Here is an 18,123-nt window from a genome sequence, read left to right on the forward strand (position 1 = left end):
TTCATGGACTCCCAGAATGCTACACACAGACCCCGCGGGGCGCACGGCTGGCGGGATGGTTAAGACCCCCTGGAGGGGCGCGGCTTTGAGAGGGGCGCTTAGGAGGGTTTTAGGGCGGGGAGGGGGAGGTGAGCCGCGGGGCTGTAAGGAAAGGGAAGGCAGAGGCGCCTCCCCTCCCTTCCTCGTCCTGATCGGGCACATCTGGAGGAAGTCAAAGCCGCGCGGCCCAGAGAGGAGCTCCCAGTTCCCGGCGTGTGCTCCGCGGGTCCAGCGCCCACCATGCGGCCCCTGGTCCTGCTGTGGGGCTGCCTCGTGCTCCCAGGTGAGATGGAGCAGGGGGAGTGGTGGAGGGATGTGGGGCTCATCCCCGAGCTCGCCCCTCGGGTCCACAGAGAGAGGACCTCCTGAACCAACGTTTTCTTTCCCCAACGCGCGCTGGTGTGACCCAGCCCCGCTGCGGGCTCCTCGCAGGCTTCACCCCACCCCACTGGTCCTCAGCCCTCAGAGGGGCCGCCACTTGCTGTTTCTGGAATCCAGAGCCAGATCTTCTCCCAGACCCATGGGTACCAACCCCTTCGGGGCTGGGTGGCTGAGAGAGAAGCTTTACCTCCCTCGTCCTTTCCCTATTCTGCACCAAGCCTGGAGCCCACCAGACACGCCTATATGGTTGCCGTGTTAAACTCAGCAAATATTTCTTGAACCTCTGCTATACCACTCGCAACAACCCTGAGAGACACAGAATTATCCCATTTCGTCAGTTCACAGGCCTGCTTTTCTTTCTTTCTTTCTTTCTTTCTTTCTTACTTTCTTTCTTTCTTTCTCTCTTTTTTACCTTTTAACATAAAAAATCAGGATGCATCTTATAACTGACGTCAGTTGTTCAGTCGAAAATGTTTTTTGTTAGTGGTATACAAAATTATGGTAGATCTTACATATGATAGCATCTTAATTCAATGAAATAGGACATTATCGTCATCTATAGATGAGAAAACTCAGAGGTCCAGAGAGGTCAAGCAACTTCCTCAGGGTCACACAGCTATGTAGTGGCAGTGCTGGGATTCAAACTCCAGGCTGTCTAAATCTAGAGCTTCCCTTCAACATACCAGGTTTGGGGAAGCAGCCACAGCTCTGTCCCAAGGTCCCCTGGTGGGGAAAGGGAGTACCAGGTCTTACAGGGCTGCCCCCAGAAGGGGATGACTCAGGAGGTGCCTCCTGGTCTTGACCCTGGTACTTGAATCCAGGGAATTCCGACCTTCATCCCTGCTGTGGTTTCAGGTTATGGAGTCCTGGTGGGCCCGAAGGAGATCAGCGGATTTGAAGGTGACACCTTGTCCCTGCAGTGCACCTACGGGGAGGAGCTGAGGAAGCACAAGAAATACTGGTGCAGGGAGGGCGGTCTCCTGATCTCCCGCTGCTCAGGCACTATCTATGCGGAGGAAGACGGCCAAGAGAGGACGGCAGGCAGGGTGTCCGTCTGGGACAGCCCCAAGGAGCTCACGCTCACCGTGACCCTGAGGAACCTCACCCTGCAGGATGCCGGGAAGTACTGGTGTGGGGTCTCAAGACTGGGCTTTGATTGGAGTTTCTTGGTGTCTCTGCGTGTCCTTCCAGGTAACACATGTCTCTCCTTCCCGGGCTGGGGGACAGGAGATGCAGACGGGAGGAGGGAGTGTGGGTGGGTAATCACTGCTGGACTCGGTTTCCCCGTCGCAAGGGGGCGTAATGCTCGCGCCAACCTCATCAGGGGTCTGGAGGACTCGGTGAGATGGCAGAGGTCCAGTGCTCAGCAGCATCGGGGGCACAGACAGTGTCACCCGAGCCTCGGCTGCTCTGTCACTCCTGCTGCCCAAGGTCACAGTAGGTAGCAGAGCAGGATTGAACACAGACCTGTCTCCTTCATGCTCAGGGCCTTTCCTCTCTGCCCACATGGGGGAGAGAGATTGCCATGGGCTGGGGACAAGATGGACACGCCACAGAATAGAAAGACTCCCTCCCTGGGGTCAGAGAGATTCCTGAGGATTCCTCAGGCTCGGCCCACCATCAGTGGCTCTGGGACCCGCTCCACAGCGTCACCTAAGCCATGGCCACACTGGCCTCATTCTGCTGTGGCCTCGGCTCTCCCTTCTGGCCTCCCCTTCCCCAGATCTTCAAGTCCCGAGGGCAGGTGCAAGCAGTGCCTGGGGACCAGCCTCGGAGGGGCTTGTGGGGCTCAGGGACACTAGGGGGCTGGGGCTGGAGCCATGGGGCCCGGGCTGGGGCTGGAGCCCCTCTCTGGGTGCCCAGAATCCCACCTGGACCTGCTGAGCAGAGGAGAAGGAAGCCAGAGAGGGCCCAGGGGAATGGGCAGCCCCAGTCTGCCGGCCAGTGAGGGCGAGGTCAGTCTTTGTGTCCCACTTCACAGATGGGAAACCAAGGCTCCAAGAGATGAAATGATTTTCCTCTAATCCCCCGGCAGGAAGTGGTGGAGCCGGGATTCGAATGCAGGTCCCTTCAGGCATTGGTGTCTGCTCTGTCCCTCTCCTGGCCCCATCGCTCGGATTCATCCCATCCCCAGGCCCATCCCCACTGCCAGGTCCCCGTCAGCCGTGGGTCTTCATTTTAATTTAAGGAAATAAAGATAAACTCAGCAAGTAATAACAGCAGCACCAAAAACACATTGAACTTGTTCTCCATTATTTACAAGATTCTATGATCTCTTCCAGTTCTTATCAGTATTCAGACCTCATTTTTACCTAGTGTGATCAATTTGACCTATATTTTCGGCTCTCCTGTTTTTATTCTCACCCTCACTTATAATCATTTATTTATGTATAATATCTGCAGAATTATATTATCCTCCTGTATCAGACCTTGTGGACCTCTCTCTGATGACAGTTGGGGTTTTGAAAATAAAGAAGGCTAAAAATGTTTAGCCACTGGCAGAGGAAACTCTGACTTGTAGTGCCTGCCAATTTCTGTGGTGTAAATGCCCCTGGCTTGGCCAATTTCCAGCTACTAACAATTTAACAACTGGCTCCCCAAATCCCTGAGAAGTGAATGCTCAGCTCTCCCGAGCCAGCGTGAGCCGTCTCCAGCACACCATTGAGTCTGGGGAAACGTTAGAAGAATTTCTAGGAAGGTCAGAACAAGACCAGAGGACCCACTATCATTTCTTTTGTTCACCATTGCCTGGAGGCCCTAGGCAATGAAATATGGCAAGGTAAAGAAGTATAAAGATTGGAAAAGAAAAAATAAATACTCTTTATCTGCAGAAGATTTGATCATTTACTCAGAAACGTTGGAGAAGAACTGGCCTGGTATCACAAGAGAGAGTGGCAGGGAGCGGGAGAGTGTGAGGGCATGAAGGCAGAAAGGGCCGACTGATGGACATGGGGGAGCCCGGAGCTCGGTGGCTCCTGGGGATTTGGCCACACGGGATTTCCGCCCACTGCACTGGGCAGAGAATAGGCGTTTTGCCTTTGAGGGGTCCCAGCCTAGTAGGGAGACCCAGGAAACGACCTGTTGCAGCATCACTGGGTATCAGCTGCCTTGACGGTGCACAGGGTACTGTGGGCACACAAAGGACAGGGATTTGCGCCTTCTGGGGAAGGCGTTAGGGAGGAGTTGACTTGTGAGCTGGCCCCGAAGGACAGAACGAAGTGTGTTAGGCAGAGATGGAAAGGAAAAGCATCGCACACAGAGGAACAGTATGTCAGAGTCGTGGAAGCGGGCTGGAAGCTCACTTCATTGGGAATAGAGCCGACTGCGTATGGCTGGCGCACCGGATGGGGAAGAGGTGAAGCTGACAAGGTGGGTTGAAGTCTGAGTTTGAAAGGCACGCTAAAAAGTTGGAACTTCACTTATAGGCACTGGGGAGCCACTGGCTGTTCTGAAGCAGGGAGCGATGCGATCCAAGATGTATTTCAGAGACAGAGCTGGCATTGGTGTGAAGGTGGCATAGAAAGGGCAGGCGGGTGGGCAGTTGGAGGACAAGGGAGGCAGAAGGTCTGAGCCAAGCAGGAAGCCAAGGGGACTGCAGAAGGGGAAGAATCAGCTGGAATCTCCTGTCCGTGGCTCCTGAGTGGCTGGGGAGAGAAGAGGCGATGCTCTGAGCAGAGGTGGGGGTGCGAAAGCGCTGGCTGCTCCCAGGACAGGAAATCTGGCTCAGAGCAGTGATCCTATCTCCCCTGAGACCAGCCTCTCTCCTTCCTCTAGGTCCCTGCTGTCTTCCCTCCCCCACGCCCTCCTTCCAGCCTCTTGCCACAAGGAGCCTCCAGCCCAAGGCAAAAACCTGGCAAACGCAGCCCCCAGAATTGAGTGAGTGAATGGTTTCCCTGCCCCTCCTCTGCTCTTTTTTAAAGAAACATCCAGTGAATGCCTGCCTGGTGCCAGACACTTTATGGCCCTCACATCCTGGAGTTGGACTCTCAGCCGAGGAACTGGAGGCTCAGACGGGTTGGGCCACTTGCTCAAGGTCACACAGGAAGCAGCAGAGCTGGAAAGTAGACCCAGTCTATGCTCTGTGTGCTCCCCCTGGGGTCTGAGGGGAGAGAGGAGAGGCTAGGCCTTGGGCTCTGGCCTCTGGACTGGTCCCTGCCACCCTGCCCTGCCAACCCCATGGCTGTTGAAGGAGCTCAGCCCTTCCCGAGGCCTAGGTGGTGAGTGGGCATGTGATGGTGACATGAGGACCTTCCGGTGAGGGCAGAGGTGCCAGTTGGCTGGGACTGTAGTGGGGGCAGGAAGGTGTCTGCTTAGTGGTCCCTGGAATGGATCATGGAGGTGGGGGTGATTGCGTCTCCTGGCAGAGAGAACAGGCTGCCGGCCCGAAAAGGGGCTGGAAGCTCTGCAGAGGCCTGGGGCGAGCCTGAGGGGTGGCCTGCTCCCTTCAAATGGCTTCATCTAGGCCTCTGTTTGCTTCCTGGGGTGTCTTCTAGCTGCAAATGTTCTGAGACATTATTCTCAGGGAGCCTAGGGTTCAGAGGTCAAGGGTCAGAGGTCTGGGGAGGCTGGGATTCAAGGGTCAGGGAAGGTGCTGAGGCACTGCTTTTGGACTTGTAGCTTCTCCTGGTCTCCACCCGACAGTCACCACAGCCAAGCAGAAGACAGGGGCCGAGGCCTCTCCGTTCACAGGGACCTCCGCGTCCAGGCACACGCAAGCCTCCCTGTACGCGGGAACCGCTCCGTACACAGGGACCTCTCCTCACGCAGTGACCTCTCCGTTCACGGGGACCCCTCCTCACGAAGCCACCTCTCCTCATGCAGGGACCTCCCGCCCAGCCACGCAGCTGGACTCCACCTCGGCAGAGACCAGTCTTGTTCCCGGCAGCTCCAAGTCCAGGTGAGCCCTTGGTCTCCTTTCGGGCCATCCCCAAACCACAAGGTGCCTTTGAGCAAATAGAAACCTGACACTCCTTCCTCCGGGCAAACACGGCTTCTGGTCGTGGCCACAGCTCGTAGCACAGAGGGCAGACTCTGTCCCCGTCGAGTCGGGGACGGCCTACACTCAGGGACCAGCGGCCCCGTTGCTGGACACACAGGCCCACCACGGTGAGGGGTCCACCGCAGCCGCAGTTCCCACCTCTCTCCCTGCTTCCGCTTCAGAGACAGCCACCCAGTTCAGTAGCTTTCGCCTGTCCACTTTGCACTGGACCTGGTGCCAAGCATATGTGGGACCCTCTCCCTGGTCTAACGGGCCAACATAGCAAGCAAACTGGAGAGGCTTAGAGTCAGCACGACAACGTCTGTGCTGTCCCGAGACATAGCCTCAGAAGCCTGCATCAAATGACCTTGCAGCCCCTCACCTCATGACCGAAGACACCAGCGGGACAGACCCCCCACAGGAAGAAACAAAGGGTAGCTGGCGCACACATTTCCCGGGGGAGTTTCTTAGAGACCGAGGGACTAATCAACAGCCCTGGGCCTTGCCTCCCCCACATGTAGACGTCGGCATCTCTGACCTTGTTTGATGTACAACCAAGACATTCTTGTTTGTGTACCTTCCGTGTATAATCCAGAGAAAAGCCCGGATGTCCTCTCTCTTTTTTGACATTATGAACTCTGGTTGTAAGGCATTTGTCCTGCCCTCTTCCCTGCGTGTGCGCTGTTTGTGCAAGAGTCGCAGCTGCACTTAGACTCACACGCCTCAGAGCAGGTCCTCAGAATACGCTGTTGAATTGTTTCCCGGGGTTCAAACTCCTCACTTGCGTTATCAAATAAACTCCCTTAATTAACCTTTACCCAGACTCTTCCTTTCAGTCGACATAAGAAAATTTTCTTTCTTACCCACCTGGAGTCCCAGCCTGCAGGGTTGGCTCTAGGGGGTTGTATATATAACTGTGCTCGGGTGCTGACATCCAGGTAGCTGCTGGCAAGTTCAGACCCGGCCGAAAGTGTCTCCTGGGGTTGGCGACGGGGGCTGAGGTCCCTTCCATTGGGACCGACCAGGCGTTGTGGTCCCTGGTGCCCTCTGATCTCCTTGGGAAGACAAGGGACATGGCTGGGACTCAGAATGAGAATGCCGAGGTGCACGACGTGCCACTGATATCTGGTGACAGCCACCGGGCTCCTTCCGTCCCTCCCGCAGGGTGTCCATCCCCATGGTCCGCATCTTGGCCCCAGTCCTGGTGCTGCTGAGCCTTCTGCTGACCGCAGGCCTGGCCGCCCTCGGCAGGTACCTGCTCCGGCGGAGGAAGGAAGGTGAGCAGGGCAGACGGGAGGGCGTGGGAGGGTCTGGGCCACTGCAGGTCCAACTCCTTGCCTGAGGGCTGACTATAGGGAAGAGCACAGGACCGAGGACTTGAACTTGAGCAGGACAGACATCATGGCCCCACATCTGCTGCTGGGTTTCTAGAGCTTCTCAGTCCCTTTCAAGGCTTGTGTTCAAATCCCAGCTCTGCCACTTTTGAGCTATGTGACCTTGGGCAGATCACCTCACTTCCCTGAGCCTCAGTCTTCCTCAGATATGGGTGCAACAGAAATAGAGTACGGGCCACATATGTAATTTAAAATTCTCCAGTAGTCACATGAAAAAAAAGTGAAAAGAAACTGGTGACGTTAGTCCTAATATATACTTTATTTAACACAATATATCCAAAACATTATCATTTCAACAGGGAATAAATATAAAAATATTAATAGTACACATTCTACATTCATTTTTTTCCTTGGAAACCTGGTGTCATTCAGAGTAGTCACTTTCCAGTGCTCCGTGGCTGGGCATGGCTCGTGATGCCTGTGCTGGACAGCACAGATTAAGAGCATTAACAGAAATAACAGTAATAGCAGCCACGACGGGCCAAGCATTGTTGGGTGGCTTACATTGCTTCTATCTCCTTTAATCTCCATACTGTGGAGTTAGTTAGGAACTACTTATTACAAGTTCCCCCATTTTACAGGGGAAGAAACTGAGGCACAGAGCAGCTGAGTAGCTTTTCCTGTGTTTGCACAGCTAGGAATCAGAGGCGCCAGGAAGATGTGTGTGAATGCACTTTGCAAGTTGGCAATGTTGTCCCAGTGTGGTGGCCGTGGGGGATCCTGGGCCTGCCTCCCGACTCCTCCCTGTGTGACCCCTGGGAAGAACTGTCGGCTTTACCAGTGTCCCCAGGCTCCCTCAGAGAGTCAGGGAGGACACAGCATGGGAGCGTTCCCGTCGCCTCAGAGCCTCTTAGCACCTTGCCTCTCAAATTGTGGTCCCCAGCCAGCAGGAGTGACATCCCCTAATAGCCCGTTAGAAATGCAGATTCTCAGGTCCCACCCCCCACCTACTGAATTAGAATCTGCATTTTAATAGAATTTCCCAGGGTCCTGTATGCACCCTGAGTTTTAAGAAGCAACGACCTAGTGCACAGAATTACGTCCCCAGCTGGTTTCTGCCCCACAGGGGGGTTCCGTGTACTGATCCCAAAGGCTGGGTCATTGCCAAGGGTCCCAGCTGGAAGGGGCTACTCTGCCCAGACTGCCTGCCACCTCCCTCGGGGAAGCCCAGGTGCACGGGCCGCTCCTCTTCTGCGGGAGCAGCTGCAGGCTACTCCTGGCTGCCCTTGGCTTCAAGGTGCGGCTTCCCGTCTCTTTCAGCTCAACTGGCCACTGAGACACAGAGGATGGAGAAGGTGCACCTGCCACACTCGGTAAGGATGGAGGCGGGGCTGGAAGGCAGGCTCCTGGGCACCCCCCTGCCGCTCCCTGCCTGGTCCTCCACCACTGACCTCAAGGCCTGGCTTGTTTCCCACCTCTGGGGAGTCTGTGTGAGCCCCGAGACCAGCCCTTCAGGCTGTGAGCCAGCAGAGTCCCCTCCATCACCCCAGCTTCCCAGCAGGTGCCAGGCAGGGCTCCTCCCCAGGCCCAGCGCCCTCTGCCCATTGGAGAACATCAGAGCTGGATCCAGGGGAGGCCTTTGACATCATCTAGTCAGACTTCCTCTAGATTTGGTGCAAACCCTCCTTCAGATCACCTGGCAGGGGCCTCCTTCATGCCAATCCTAACAGAAACCTCTCGGGGGGCCCAGGAACGTGAATTTTAAACACAGCCCCCAGGGATTCTGACAGCACACCAGAGTATGACAACTTCAGACTCTAGTCTGCTTTTGCAGAAGAGGAAACAGAGCCCAGAGAGGGTAAAAGTCTTACCCAAGCCCACACAGCAGGTGCTAGCCGAAATAGAGAGCAGGAGCCAGATTTCTCGACTCTCATCTCTCTTCTTTCCAGAGCACCCTAATGTTTTCTTTGAGCTTTCCTCTGCTCTAAGACCAAGGTGGTGTGGCTGCCCTGAGACCCAGGCCAAGGGTGACACTCTGGGGACCAGGGGGCAGAAAGAATGTGAGTTCCTGTGCCCATCTTCCTGGACAGGGGAGCCTGCCTACTGCAGGGCCCTTCCCTGACCCCACAAAGAGAGACTGTCCCTCCACACACGGTGCTCCTACAGGGAGGGCTGCAGAATCACACTCAGGGAGCTAGCCCACCTGCACCCCCCCCCCCCCCCACCCGCCACCTCCAGCCCTCCTCTCCTCCCTTGGCTGTTTACTGAGATGCCTCCACTCTGATTTCCTTAAATGTGAGCACAGGAAAAGAGGACTACCTCTCCTTTCCTGGCGCCACCGAGGACAAAAGACTCAGGCCCCATCCCCTAGGGATGGGCTGGGGTGGGAATGTGGTGCTGGACCTTGGCTCAGGAAGCTCCACAAGGCCAATGGTGGGAAAGGCCCTGGCAATGCCACTGCCACCGCCAGAGCCCGGCCTCCTGTCTATGCAGCCTGGGGCTCACCCCACCCCACTCCACAAGAGGGTCTGGGGAAGGAGGGAGAGCGTCCATGGCCGTGGGGAGGACAAGAGGGCCTGAGGCCAGTGCCCTGTGGGAGGGCCAGGAAAGGGCACAGGGCCAGCGGGAAGAGGGGCTGGGGGGGCAGCCCCTTGTTGGGGAAGGATGGAGGGGGTCAGGGGAAGACCCTGTGAATGTGGCTGGCTGAGAGGTTTTGCTTTTCTTTGGTTTATTTCCCTTTTGGCTTCTCTGCAGTTTTTAGCAGAGTCTGGAGGCAGAACTGAACGCGTTTGGGGTTTTCTTTGCCCACATTCAGGTCAAAGAGGGAAGGGGATGCTCTGCCAGAGAGCCCCAGGGGGTGTGAAAACTCAGAGGGAAGCGTTAGGGGTCAGACCAGCATTTTCCTTCCCCAGAGAGCCATTGCTAGAAGTGCTCCTTTCACCCTTTTCTTGAACACCTACTGTGTGCCAGGGGCTTTCCATAGGTCATTAAATCTTCATCACCCCTGCATGAGCCAGGTGTAATTATTTCCCCCTTCTTAGAAAATACCATATAGAGGCTCAGAGAGGATAAGTAACTTGCCCATAGCGACCCAGCCTGAAAGAGGCAGAACTAGGAAAACTCACTGAGGTCTGCGGGGTGGCCTCAGTGCCCTGTGCTCCTGCCCCGCCACATCCAAGAGCAAGGGGTCTGAGGGCTGCAACCAACTCCTCGGCCCAAGAGTCTCCCCAGACTCAGGAGAAGGCCCATCCTGGGGCCGTGGGCGTGGGGTGGCCTGGGCCCTGACTCCTGGAATGGCCCAGGTGGGAGAGCGGGGCTTGGGGCAGGACACACCCCAGCTTCTCCAGGCTTCCCTGTGGCATCTTCGCTACTATTTTCTAGTGTCCAGAAGCAGAGGTTCTCATGTATATCTCGAGTACCCATCACCCCAGAAAATGCCTCCGGTTGTCCACGGCGTGGCAGAGGAACCAACGAGAGATCGAGACCCACAGTGGACGCAGGGCAGTGGTCCTGGCCGCTGCCTACATGTGTGGTTTGGTCTCTGTGCCGTGAGGTTCCTTCCTCAGATTCAGCCATCCTTGAGTGGGTGACACTTCCGTGGCTGCCGGTGGTCAGCAGTGTGGGTTTCGACTGAATCACAAAGCTGTAGATACGGGATTCGTAGGAAGTGGACTTGATGTCGGGGGTCCTCTGGTCCAGCCCAGCTCTGCCATGTCCTCACCATAGGTGAGGCACTTGTCACCATAGGTGACGGCATTTGTGAAATCTCCTTTCCTCTTCCCCCATTCCTTTGTCCCCGCATCCCCCCAGTCATTTCTCATTCGAGGAATTCTGCTCTGATTTTTATCTTGTAAGACTGCAGGTGTCACCAGAGATGACTCAAACAGCCACCTCTGCCCCCAACACCTGCAGCAAGGGTATTGACAGAAGCAGGGGGCCCATGACAAGGGACAAGGAGATAAAGAGAAGTGTGCAGCGTGCCCTGCCAGGATGGCAGCATAGTATGGGAAAAGAGCTTGGGTCTAAGGTCAAATGGTCATGAATACAAGGCCCAGCTCAGCTGCTCGCCAGCTGTGTCACTTCTGGCAAGTTATATCACCTCTCTGAGCCTCAGTTTCCCATCTCACAGGGTTGTGGTTAGGGGTGAGTGAGGTGAGACACCTCTAAGTGTCCAGAAAGTGGGAGCTTCTTTCTTTGACTTCAGTGCCCATCGGGCCATGGGATTTGCTGGCCAGGGCACCTGAGGACAGCTGTGCCCTTGGGAGGCTTGCCTTGGGCCTCCACCAGCTCCCACCTCTGCTCTGCCCAGATGCTAGGACAAGGAAGGAGGGGGTGGAGGGGCCTGGCTTTCTGAGCTGAGGACCGGTTGGGGCAGCGGGGGCCGGGGCTGGAGATGGGCTTCCCCGCTCACTCTGGACTACCCACGTCTCTTCCCTGGGCTTCAGTTTCCTCATCTGATCAAGGAGGAGTTGCTCAGACTGATGATGTCTTAAGAATTCTTCCTGTGTTGTTTGTTATTCATGAATCTTTGAGGCATCCGACTTTGCTGTCTCCAGGCTTGTTAGAAAGAACATGCAGCCTGTGCGTTCTTTCTGCTTAAAGGATAGAAATAACAAGAATGAACAATAATGAAAACAAATGATCCAAAAAAATCATTCCAGGAGTTCCCAGTTGTTGAGTGATAAAACATTATCATGAATATTCATTACAACCCTGAGGGGAAAAGTCGTATCCCCATTTGACCTCTGAGGAAGCCGAGCCTCAGAGAGGTTAGGCGGCTTGTCCAAGATCCCCTGAGACCAGGAAACTGGACCTGAGGACTCTGGCCCCGCAGCCCTGCTTCCTCCCCTCCACCCCGTGCTACATTTCCCTCCTCTGGTTCCACTCACAGACCATCCCTGCTGCCAAGAACGGGCAGTTTTTTCTGTTTTCGTTTTTGTTTTTTAAAGATTTTATTTTTCCTTTTTCTCCCAAAGCCCCCCTAGTACATAGTTGTGTATTTTTTAGTTGTGAGTCCTTCTAGTTGTGGCATGTGGGATGTCACCTCAGCATGGCCTGATGAGCGGTACCATGTCCACGCCCAGGATCAGAACCGGCAAAACCCTGGGCCGCCAAAGCAGGGCGCTGGAACTTAACCACTCGGCCACGGGGCCGGCCCAAGAATGGGCTGTTCTGACCCATCTCTGTTTCAGCCGCTGGAGAACTGCTGGGTCCAGGAGTGCGCCAAGATCAACACTGCAGGGCCTGCTGGGCCTCGAGCCAGCCCCCAGCCCTCCTCCAGTCCCTGCAGGGACATCGGGTGCCTAAGCCAGGTGGGACAGAGGGCCCTGGGAGCCCAGAGTCACCTAGCCCGGCTCCTCTGACAATGCAGGGAAGTGGGGACCTCCTTCCTCAGCATCCGCTCCCCAAACTCCGCTGCCCTGCGTCCACCCACCTGCCCCGCCACAACCATAGGCTTGGGCCATTTCGCTCGGGAAACCAGGGCTGTTGACTTTACCTCCTCTTTTTCCCTGACCCAGAAAATTCTTGAATAGCTTGTCAGGAGTCACAGCTTAAAGAGCTCTGGGCTGGCAGGATTCCAACATCTGCAGCCAGAACCTGGTATGAGGCCATGAGGATGCTCTCTCAGGGGATGGATGGAGGGGAGGTGGGCATGAGTCAAAGCCTGGGGGTTCTGGGGAGGAGAACTTGTTAGTTCTTGTGCTGCTTAGATGAACACAGGCCCAGACAGTGGAAAAGGCTGAGGTGGACCCAGCAGCTACCTGGAGACCCCTCAGCTCGGCTTCTCAACCCCCACTGTTGTCTTTACAGACTTCAGAGGAAGCTGAAGCCTCTTCCCGGGACCCAGAGGGGGCCACGATCCCAGGGCCTCCCCTCCACTTGTCTGAGGAGGAGCTTGACTTCTCTAAGTTCATCTCGGTCTAGCCACAGAATGCCCTCCAGGCCAGGCCTGCTGTGAAGCTGAATGGCTGGATTTGCACCGACTCTAATAAGCTTTCTGCTACAGCTTCAGAGTTCACCTGCCAGACTCCAGGGCTCCCCCTCCCCCTCCCCAGGCCCGCCTCCTGCATGCCCCAGCCTGACCTGGGAGCCTTTGTGGGCCGTGGAGCCCGCAGTGGTGGCCTCACAGTTCCAGCAGAGACTGGCACCTCCCCAATGTGTTCACATCCCTGGGCAGGGCTTGCAGCCGCTGGACCTAGACTGTCACCAGGGCCAGGCAGGGCTCAGGAGAGCTGGTCTGGGCTTGTATCTGCTGCAGGAAATCCCGAGGGCCTGGGTGCCCAGCAACATGCCTCCCCCCACTCCACCCCACCTTCTCCTCCCTTCCTTCCCTCCTCAGCCTCAGCACCCCTTTCTCCTGCATAAGCTGGGGAGGAGGGAGCGTGCTGGCGTTGGACTGGGTTCTGATTTCCTGAAGCGTGGCTGTGAACCACCTGCATCCCAGTCCTTCAGGAAGCTGGTGAAAAATGTGATTCCTGGGCCCAGGACTCTGCATTTCTAACAAGAGCCCAGTGATTCGAATACTCGAGTTAGAGAAGCAGTGGCCCTGTTGAACGCTCAGGTCCCTCCAGCTTTGAATCTACACTTTGTGTGTGGGGTCTCCCACCTGCCCCCTGTAGGGGTTGCTGTGCCCACGACACCATGAGCCAGCTGGGGGCTTTCCAGGGCCTGCCTGAGTCCAGACCCAGGGCAGGGGCACACCGGAAGGGGTGAATCCAGGAGGGGCAGGAGAGAGGGCACAGGGCAGGAACCTAAGGGGAACCTGAACGTGACCCTGACTCAGGCTCTCTGGAGACGGGGTGGGAGTGAGGGGTTAGAATTACAGAACTACTATTTTTTCTTTTTCTATTTTCTTTAAAAAGTGAAAAGGGGGGTTGCTCAGTATACAAAACTTAGAAAGATAGAAGAGGAGAAAAGTCAGCCATGGTCTCGCCGTCGCCCGGACAATCCTCACTGCATTTTGTTGTATTTCCTTCCAGTCTTTTCCCCTCCCGTCGTTTGCTGGTGTTCTTTTACAAATATTTTGTATGTACAACTTTGTATCCTGCTTTTTTTCACTTAACTATTATATCATAAGCATTTCTCCATGTTTTTATAAACCTATTATAAATTAAATGTTTGTCGCTGTGTAATGTTTCTTCAACTTATGTCAATTCTCTCTGACTAGATATTTAACTTGTTTCTATTTTTGCTATTGTAGCTAACAGCACGGTGAACCTTTGCCCAGGCTTTGTCCGCATTTGGAGGTTTCTTTGAGGAGGATTCGGGAATGTGCAAGTGCCAGGCCCCAGGGCGGGAACCTTTTTGAAGTTACTGAGACCCACTGCTGAAAGCTTTCCCAAACGGCAGAACCAATTTCATTCCCACCAGGGCTTTTCAGTCAGTGTTTCTCCAAGTCCCCAGCAGCCTCTACACCTGTCCCTGTTGGTGTGGCAGGAGAAACCACTGAGGAATGCCCCCGCAAGGGGACACCAGGGGGCTGGGAGAGCTGGACGAGGGGGAGCCGGTCTGATGAAGCGAAGGAAGCTCACCAGAAGGTGCCAGGCAGTGCCCGACGCCCCTGGAGGGGCGAGCTCCACTTACCTTCTCTGCCTGAAGAGGGAGCCCCCGGATCTGAGCTCTGGGGCTCTGCCCAGGATCTGGGCACAGTGTGTGCCCAGATGTTGGGGGGGTAGAGAGCAACAAGTTTCAGGTGGTCTCAGACCCCAAAAGTTCACCCAAAGCAGACTTCCCCCTTGAGAAATCCCTCGGCTGGAGGCTGGTGAGAACTTTGGGAAAGACGACCTAGAAAGGGAAGAATCCTCCTGCCCTCTCAGCCCGTCCATCCGTCCGTCCTGCAGCCAGGGCTTCCTGGGGACCCGAGGTGGTCAGCCAGGTCACTCCAGTCCACCTCTTGCCCACTCTCAGACCAAGGGCCCACTAAACAGATGGATGTCTTTTGTGAGGCAGAGCTCTCTCCAAAGCAACCTGGGATTGGCGTCCGCGGGATTCCAAGTTTCTGTGGGTTTATCAGACACTCAGGAATCATTCCGAGACTCCCCTGCTCCCACCACGGCCGTGGTGCCCACCCAGCTCCGCCCACCAGGCAGTTGGAAAGGACCACTTCCTTACCAGTTGCCACTTCAAAGTCCCTGTCTTGATACACTTTGTTCTATGTTTGTACACCAAAATATTCGGCTCTGCCCTCTGTAGATGTGGGAGATTCTGTTCAATCCCCTTCAACAATGTAACAAGTCACTGCTCACCGCCCATCCTGAGAGGAAGCATTTCCCGTTTGGGGACTTGCTGAGAGGTAAAACTTCAGAAAAAACTAGGGGAACATCAAAGAGTTGCTAACATTTAGTTTTGCCAAATTGGGATATTAAATATGACAGTCATTATAAACTATTCTTTATCCTCCCATTTGTTTCTCTAAAAGAAACGTTTTATCACCAAAAGGGATTATTGATAGGAAAAATGAATGATTCGAGCTCTCTCTTCCCCACCCTACCCCTCCATGAAGAATTGGATGTTATGATCCTAATCTACTGAAGCCCATTGAGGACAGATTTTCTAATTCATCCAGGAGGTTGTGGCTCGTAGTGGAAGAGAAGACAGAAGCAGAGAAGTTGGAAAGCCCCTAAGAGTGCAAGGCGGTGTGCTGTGCTTTGGGGACCTGCCCCAAAGTGAGAAGGACGTGCTCTCCATCTGTAGCCCTTTGAGAATGTGACAGGCACCTGCACTGGGAGGGGCTCTAAGGGGCTGGATCAGAGAGTGGGGCCCCCCAAGCCTGGTGCAGAAGCAGCAGGTCTGCCCGTCTTGAATGGACCACATGGTCTTATCAATTTGTACCCCAAAAAAAGCTCGCTGGGATTTTCATTGCGATTATATTGAATACACAGATGAATCTGAGGAGAACTGACATCTTAACAATATTGATTCTTGTAATCCGTGAACACAGTATAACTCTTTATTTATTTAGGTCTTCTTTAATTCCTCTTGGCAATACTTTATAGTTTCAGTGTGTAGGTCCACGACATCTTTTGTCAGATTTACCTCTGGGTTTTTCATATTTTTTTGATGCTATTGTAAATGGTATTACTTTTTAAAATTCAATTTCTGATTGTTCGTTGCTAGCATATAGAAATACAATTGCTTTCGTGTGTGGATCTTGTACTGTAACCGCCGGTCCTCCAGGACCAGCTCAGCTGACGGCATCTTATCAACAGAGTGATTAGGAGGCGTTTTTCAGCAACTGAGACCCCTTGTCCAGTTCAGGCTGGTTGAGGCTACCAACCCCTCCCCTGGGCCTGCGCAAATGCTCAATAGGTGACCTTTTTGAGATCAAGGAACTAAAAACTCCCCCTCAGATCATGGTAATACTGCTGTTTTGTGAACATGCATCCTATGAAGGGGCATGAAGCTTGACTACACTTGCACAGATCATCAGTTTCCTCACTTCTTACCTCCAATCGTGCATCTCCACACTTCAGACTGCTCTGCCCTTCATCCTATAAATTGTGCCCCAAGCCCTGGATTGGGGAGAGAGATCTGAGGGCACATGCCCCCTGTCTCCCTGCAAATCGATCTTGCAGAATAAAGCTGATTTGTCTTCCCAAAAGCTGATGCCTTGGGGCTGCCCAGTGGCACAGTGGTTAAGTTTGCAGGCTCTGCCTTGAAAGCCCAGGGTTCGTGAGTTTGCATCCCAAGCACGGATCTACACACCGCTCACCAAGCCATGCTGTGGCGGTGTTGCACATACAAAATAGAGGAAGATTGGCACAGATGTTAGCTCAGTGACAATCTTCCTCACCAAAGAAAAAAAAAAATGCTGATGCAGTAATTAATTGGCTTTTTTATGCACATCAGTAGGAGAACCCCATTTGTGGTAACAGTATCCTGCAATCTTGCCAAACTCATTTCCTAGTTCTAGTAGCTTTTTTTTTGTAGATTCCATAGAATTTTCTGCATAGACAATTGCATAATCTATGAATAGACAGAATTATTTCTTCCTTTCAATCTGGATGCCTTTTATTTCTTTTTCTGGTCTTTTTGCATTAGCTAAAACCTCCAGAAGAATGTTAAAAAGAGATGGTGAAAGCAGACATTCTTTCCTTGTCCCTGATCTTAGGGGGAAGGCACTGTTTCTCACCATTAAATACAATGTTATCTGTAGGTTTTTCATAGATGTCTTTTCTCAGGTTGAGAAAATTCCTTTCTATTCCTGGTTTACTGAGAGCTTTTTTAAAAATCAGGAATAGATGTTAATTATGTCAATGATTTTTCTACACCTATTGAGATGATTATATGTTTGGGGTTTTTTTAAATCTATAAATATGACTCCATTCTTTGATTTTCTAATAATAAACCAACCTTGTATCCTGGGGTTAACTTGACTTGGTCGTGAGGAATATTGATACGGAGTTTTCTTGTTTTAAGGTGTCTGGCTTTGATATCAGGGTAAGTTGGGAATTATTCTTTCCTCTTCAATTTTATGGAAGAGTTTGTGTAGAATTGTTAATATTTCTTCTTTATCTCTTTAGTAGAATTCATCAGTGATGGCATCTGGGCCTAGAGTTTTCTTTGTGGGAAAGTACAAATTAGACATTATTGTTAATTGCTCTTTCACACAGACAGCACTTGCTTAGATTCTTACATTTCAGATTTTCTTTTTTAAAAGCTCTGTTGGTGGTAAACTCAATCCATTTTTATCTGAAAATCTTTTTTTAAAAAAGATTGGCACCTGAGCTAACAACCGTTGCCAATCTTTTTTTCTTTTTTTTCTGCTTTTCTCTCCAAAGCCCCCCAGTACATAGTTGTGTATTTTTAGTTGTTGGTCCTTCTAGTTGGGGCATGTGGGATGCCGCCTCAGCATGGCTTGATGAGCAGTGCCCTATCCTTGCCCAGGATCCGAACCAGCGAAACCCTGGGCCACTGAAGTGGAGTGTGCGAACTTAACCACTTGGCCGCAGGGCCGGCCCCTGAAAATCTCTTTACCTCATCAACATTCTTGAAAGATTTTTGCTGGGTGTCCAATTCTAGGTTGACATCCATTCTCTCTCAGCATTCTGGAGATACCTGTGTTCCTGTTCTGCCTTCTCCGTTTAGGTGTTGCTAGTGAGAAGTCTGCCATCAGACTGATTGCTGTGACTTGTCATCTTCTCAGATTGCTTTTCCATTTGTCTTGGCATTCTGCAGTTTCACTACTGGCTGTAAACTTTTTATTTTTCTTGTTTGGTGTAAATTATTGTATATGTGGATTCATGCCTTTCATCAGTTCTAGGAAATTCTCCTCAAATGTTTCCTGCACTTTATTCTTTTTTAATCTCCCCATTGACCAGGATTAAATTTTTTTTAGACCTCCTCTTTATAGCTGCCATATCTCTTAACCTCTCTCACATTTCCCTTTTC

General features: G+C 53.0%; 1 protein-coding gene across 4 annotated transcripts; it reads left to right on the forward strand.

Annotated features, from left to right (window-relative positions):
* The first annotated feature begins 212 nt into the window (after nucleotides 1-212).
* On the forward strand, nucleotides 213-13,832 carry CD300LG (CD300 molecule like family member g). 4 transcript variants are annotated; one of them, XM_046674629.1, is made up of 8 exons: nucleotides 213-322; nucleotides 1,276-1,611; nucleotides 4,195-4,296; nucleotides 5,038-5,317; nucleotides 6,563-6,675; nucleotides 8,053-8,105; nucleotides 11,925-12,044; nucleotides 12,544-13,832. In XM_046674629.1, exons 1-8 carry the CDS (start codon nucleotides 280-282, stop codon nucleotides 12,655-12,657), a joined length of 1,161 nt encoding a protein of 386 aa, XP_046530585.1. In that variant the 5' UTR covers nucleotides 213-279; the 3' UTR covers nucleotides 12,658-13,832. The 4 variants fall into 4 exon arrangements, with proteins under 4 accessions (XP_046530585.1, XP_046530586.1, XP_046530587.1 ...); XM_046674630.1 differs by having other exon boundaries at nucleotides 5,062-5,317; XM_046674631.1 differs by having other exon boundaries at nucleotides 5,242-5,317.
* The last annotated feature ends 4,291 nt before the right edge of the window (nucleotides 13,833-18,123 follow it).

The sequence above is a fragment of the Equus quagga genome, chromosome 11 (genome assembly GCF_021613505.1).
Source record: "Equus quagga isolate Etosha38 chromosome 11, UCLA_HA_Equagga_1.0, whole genome shotgun sequence".
In the NCBI taxonomy this organism is placed as follows: domain Eukaryota; kingdom Metazoa; phylum Chordata; class Mammalia; order Perissodactyla; family Equidae; genus Equus; species Equus quagga.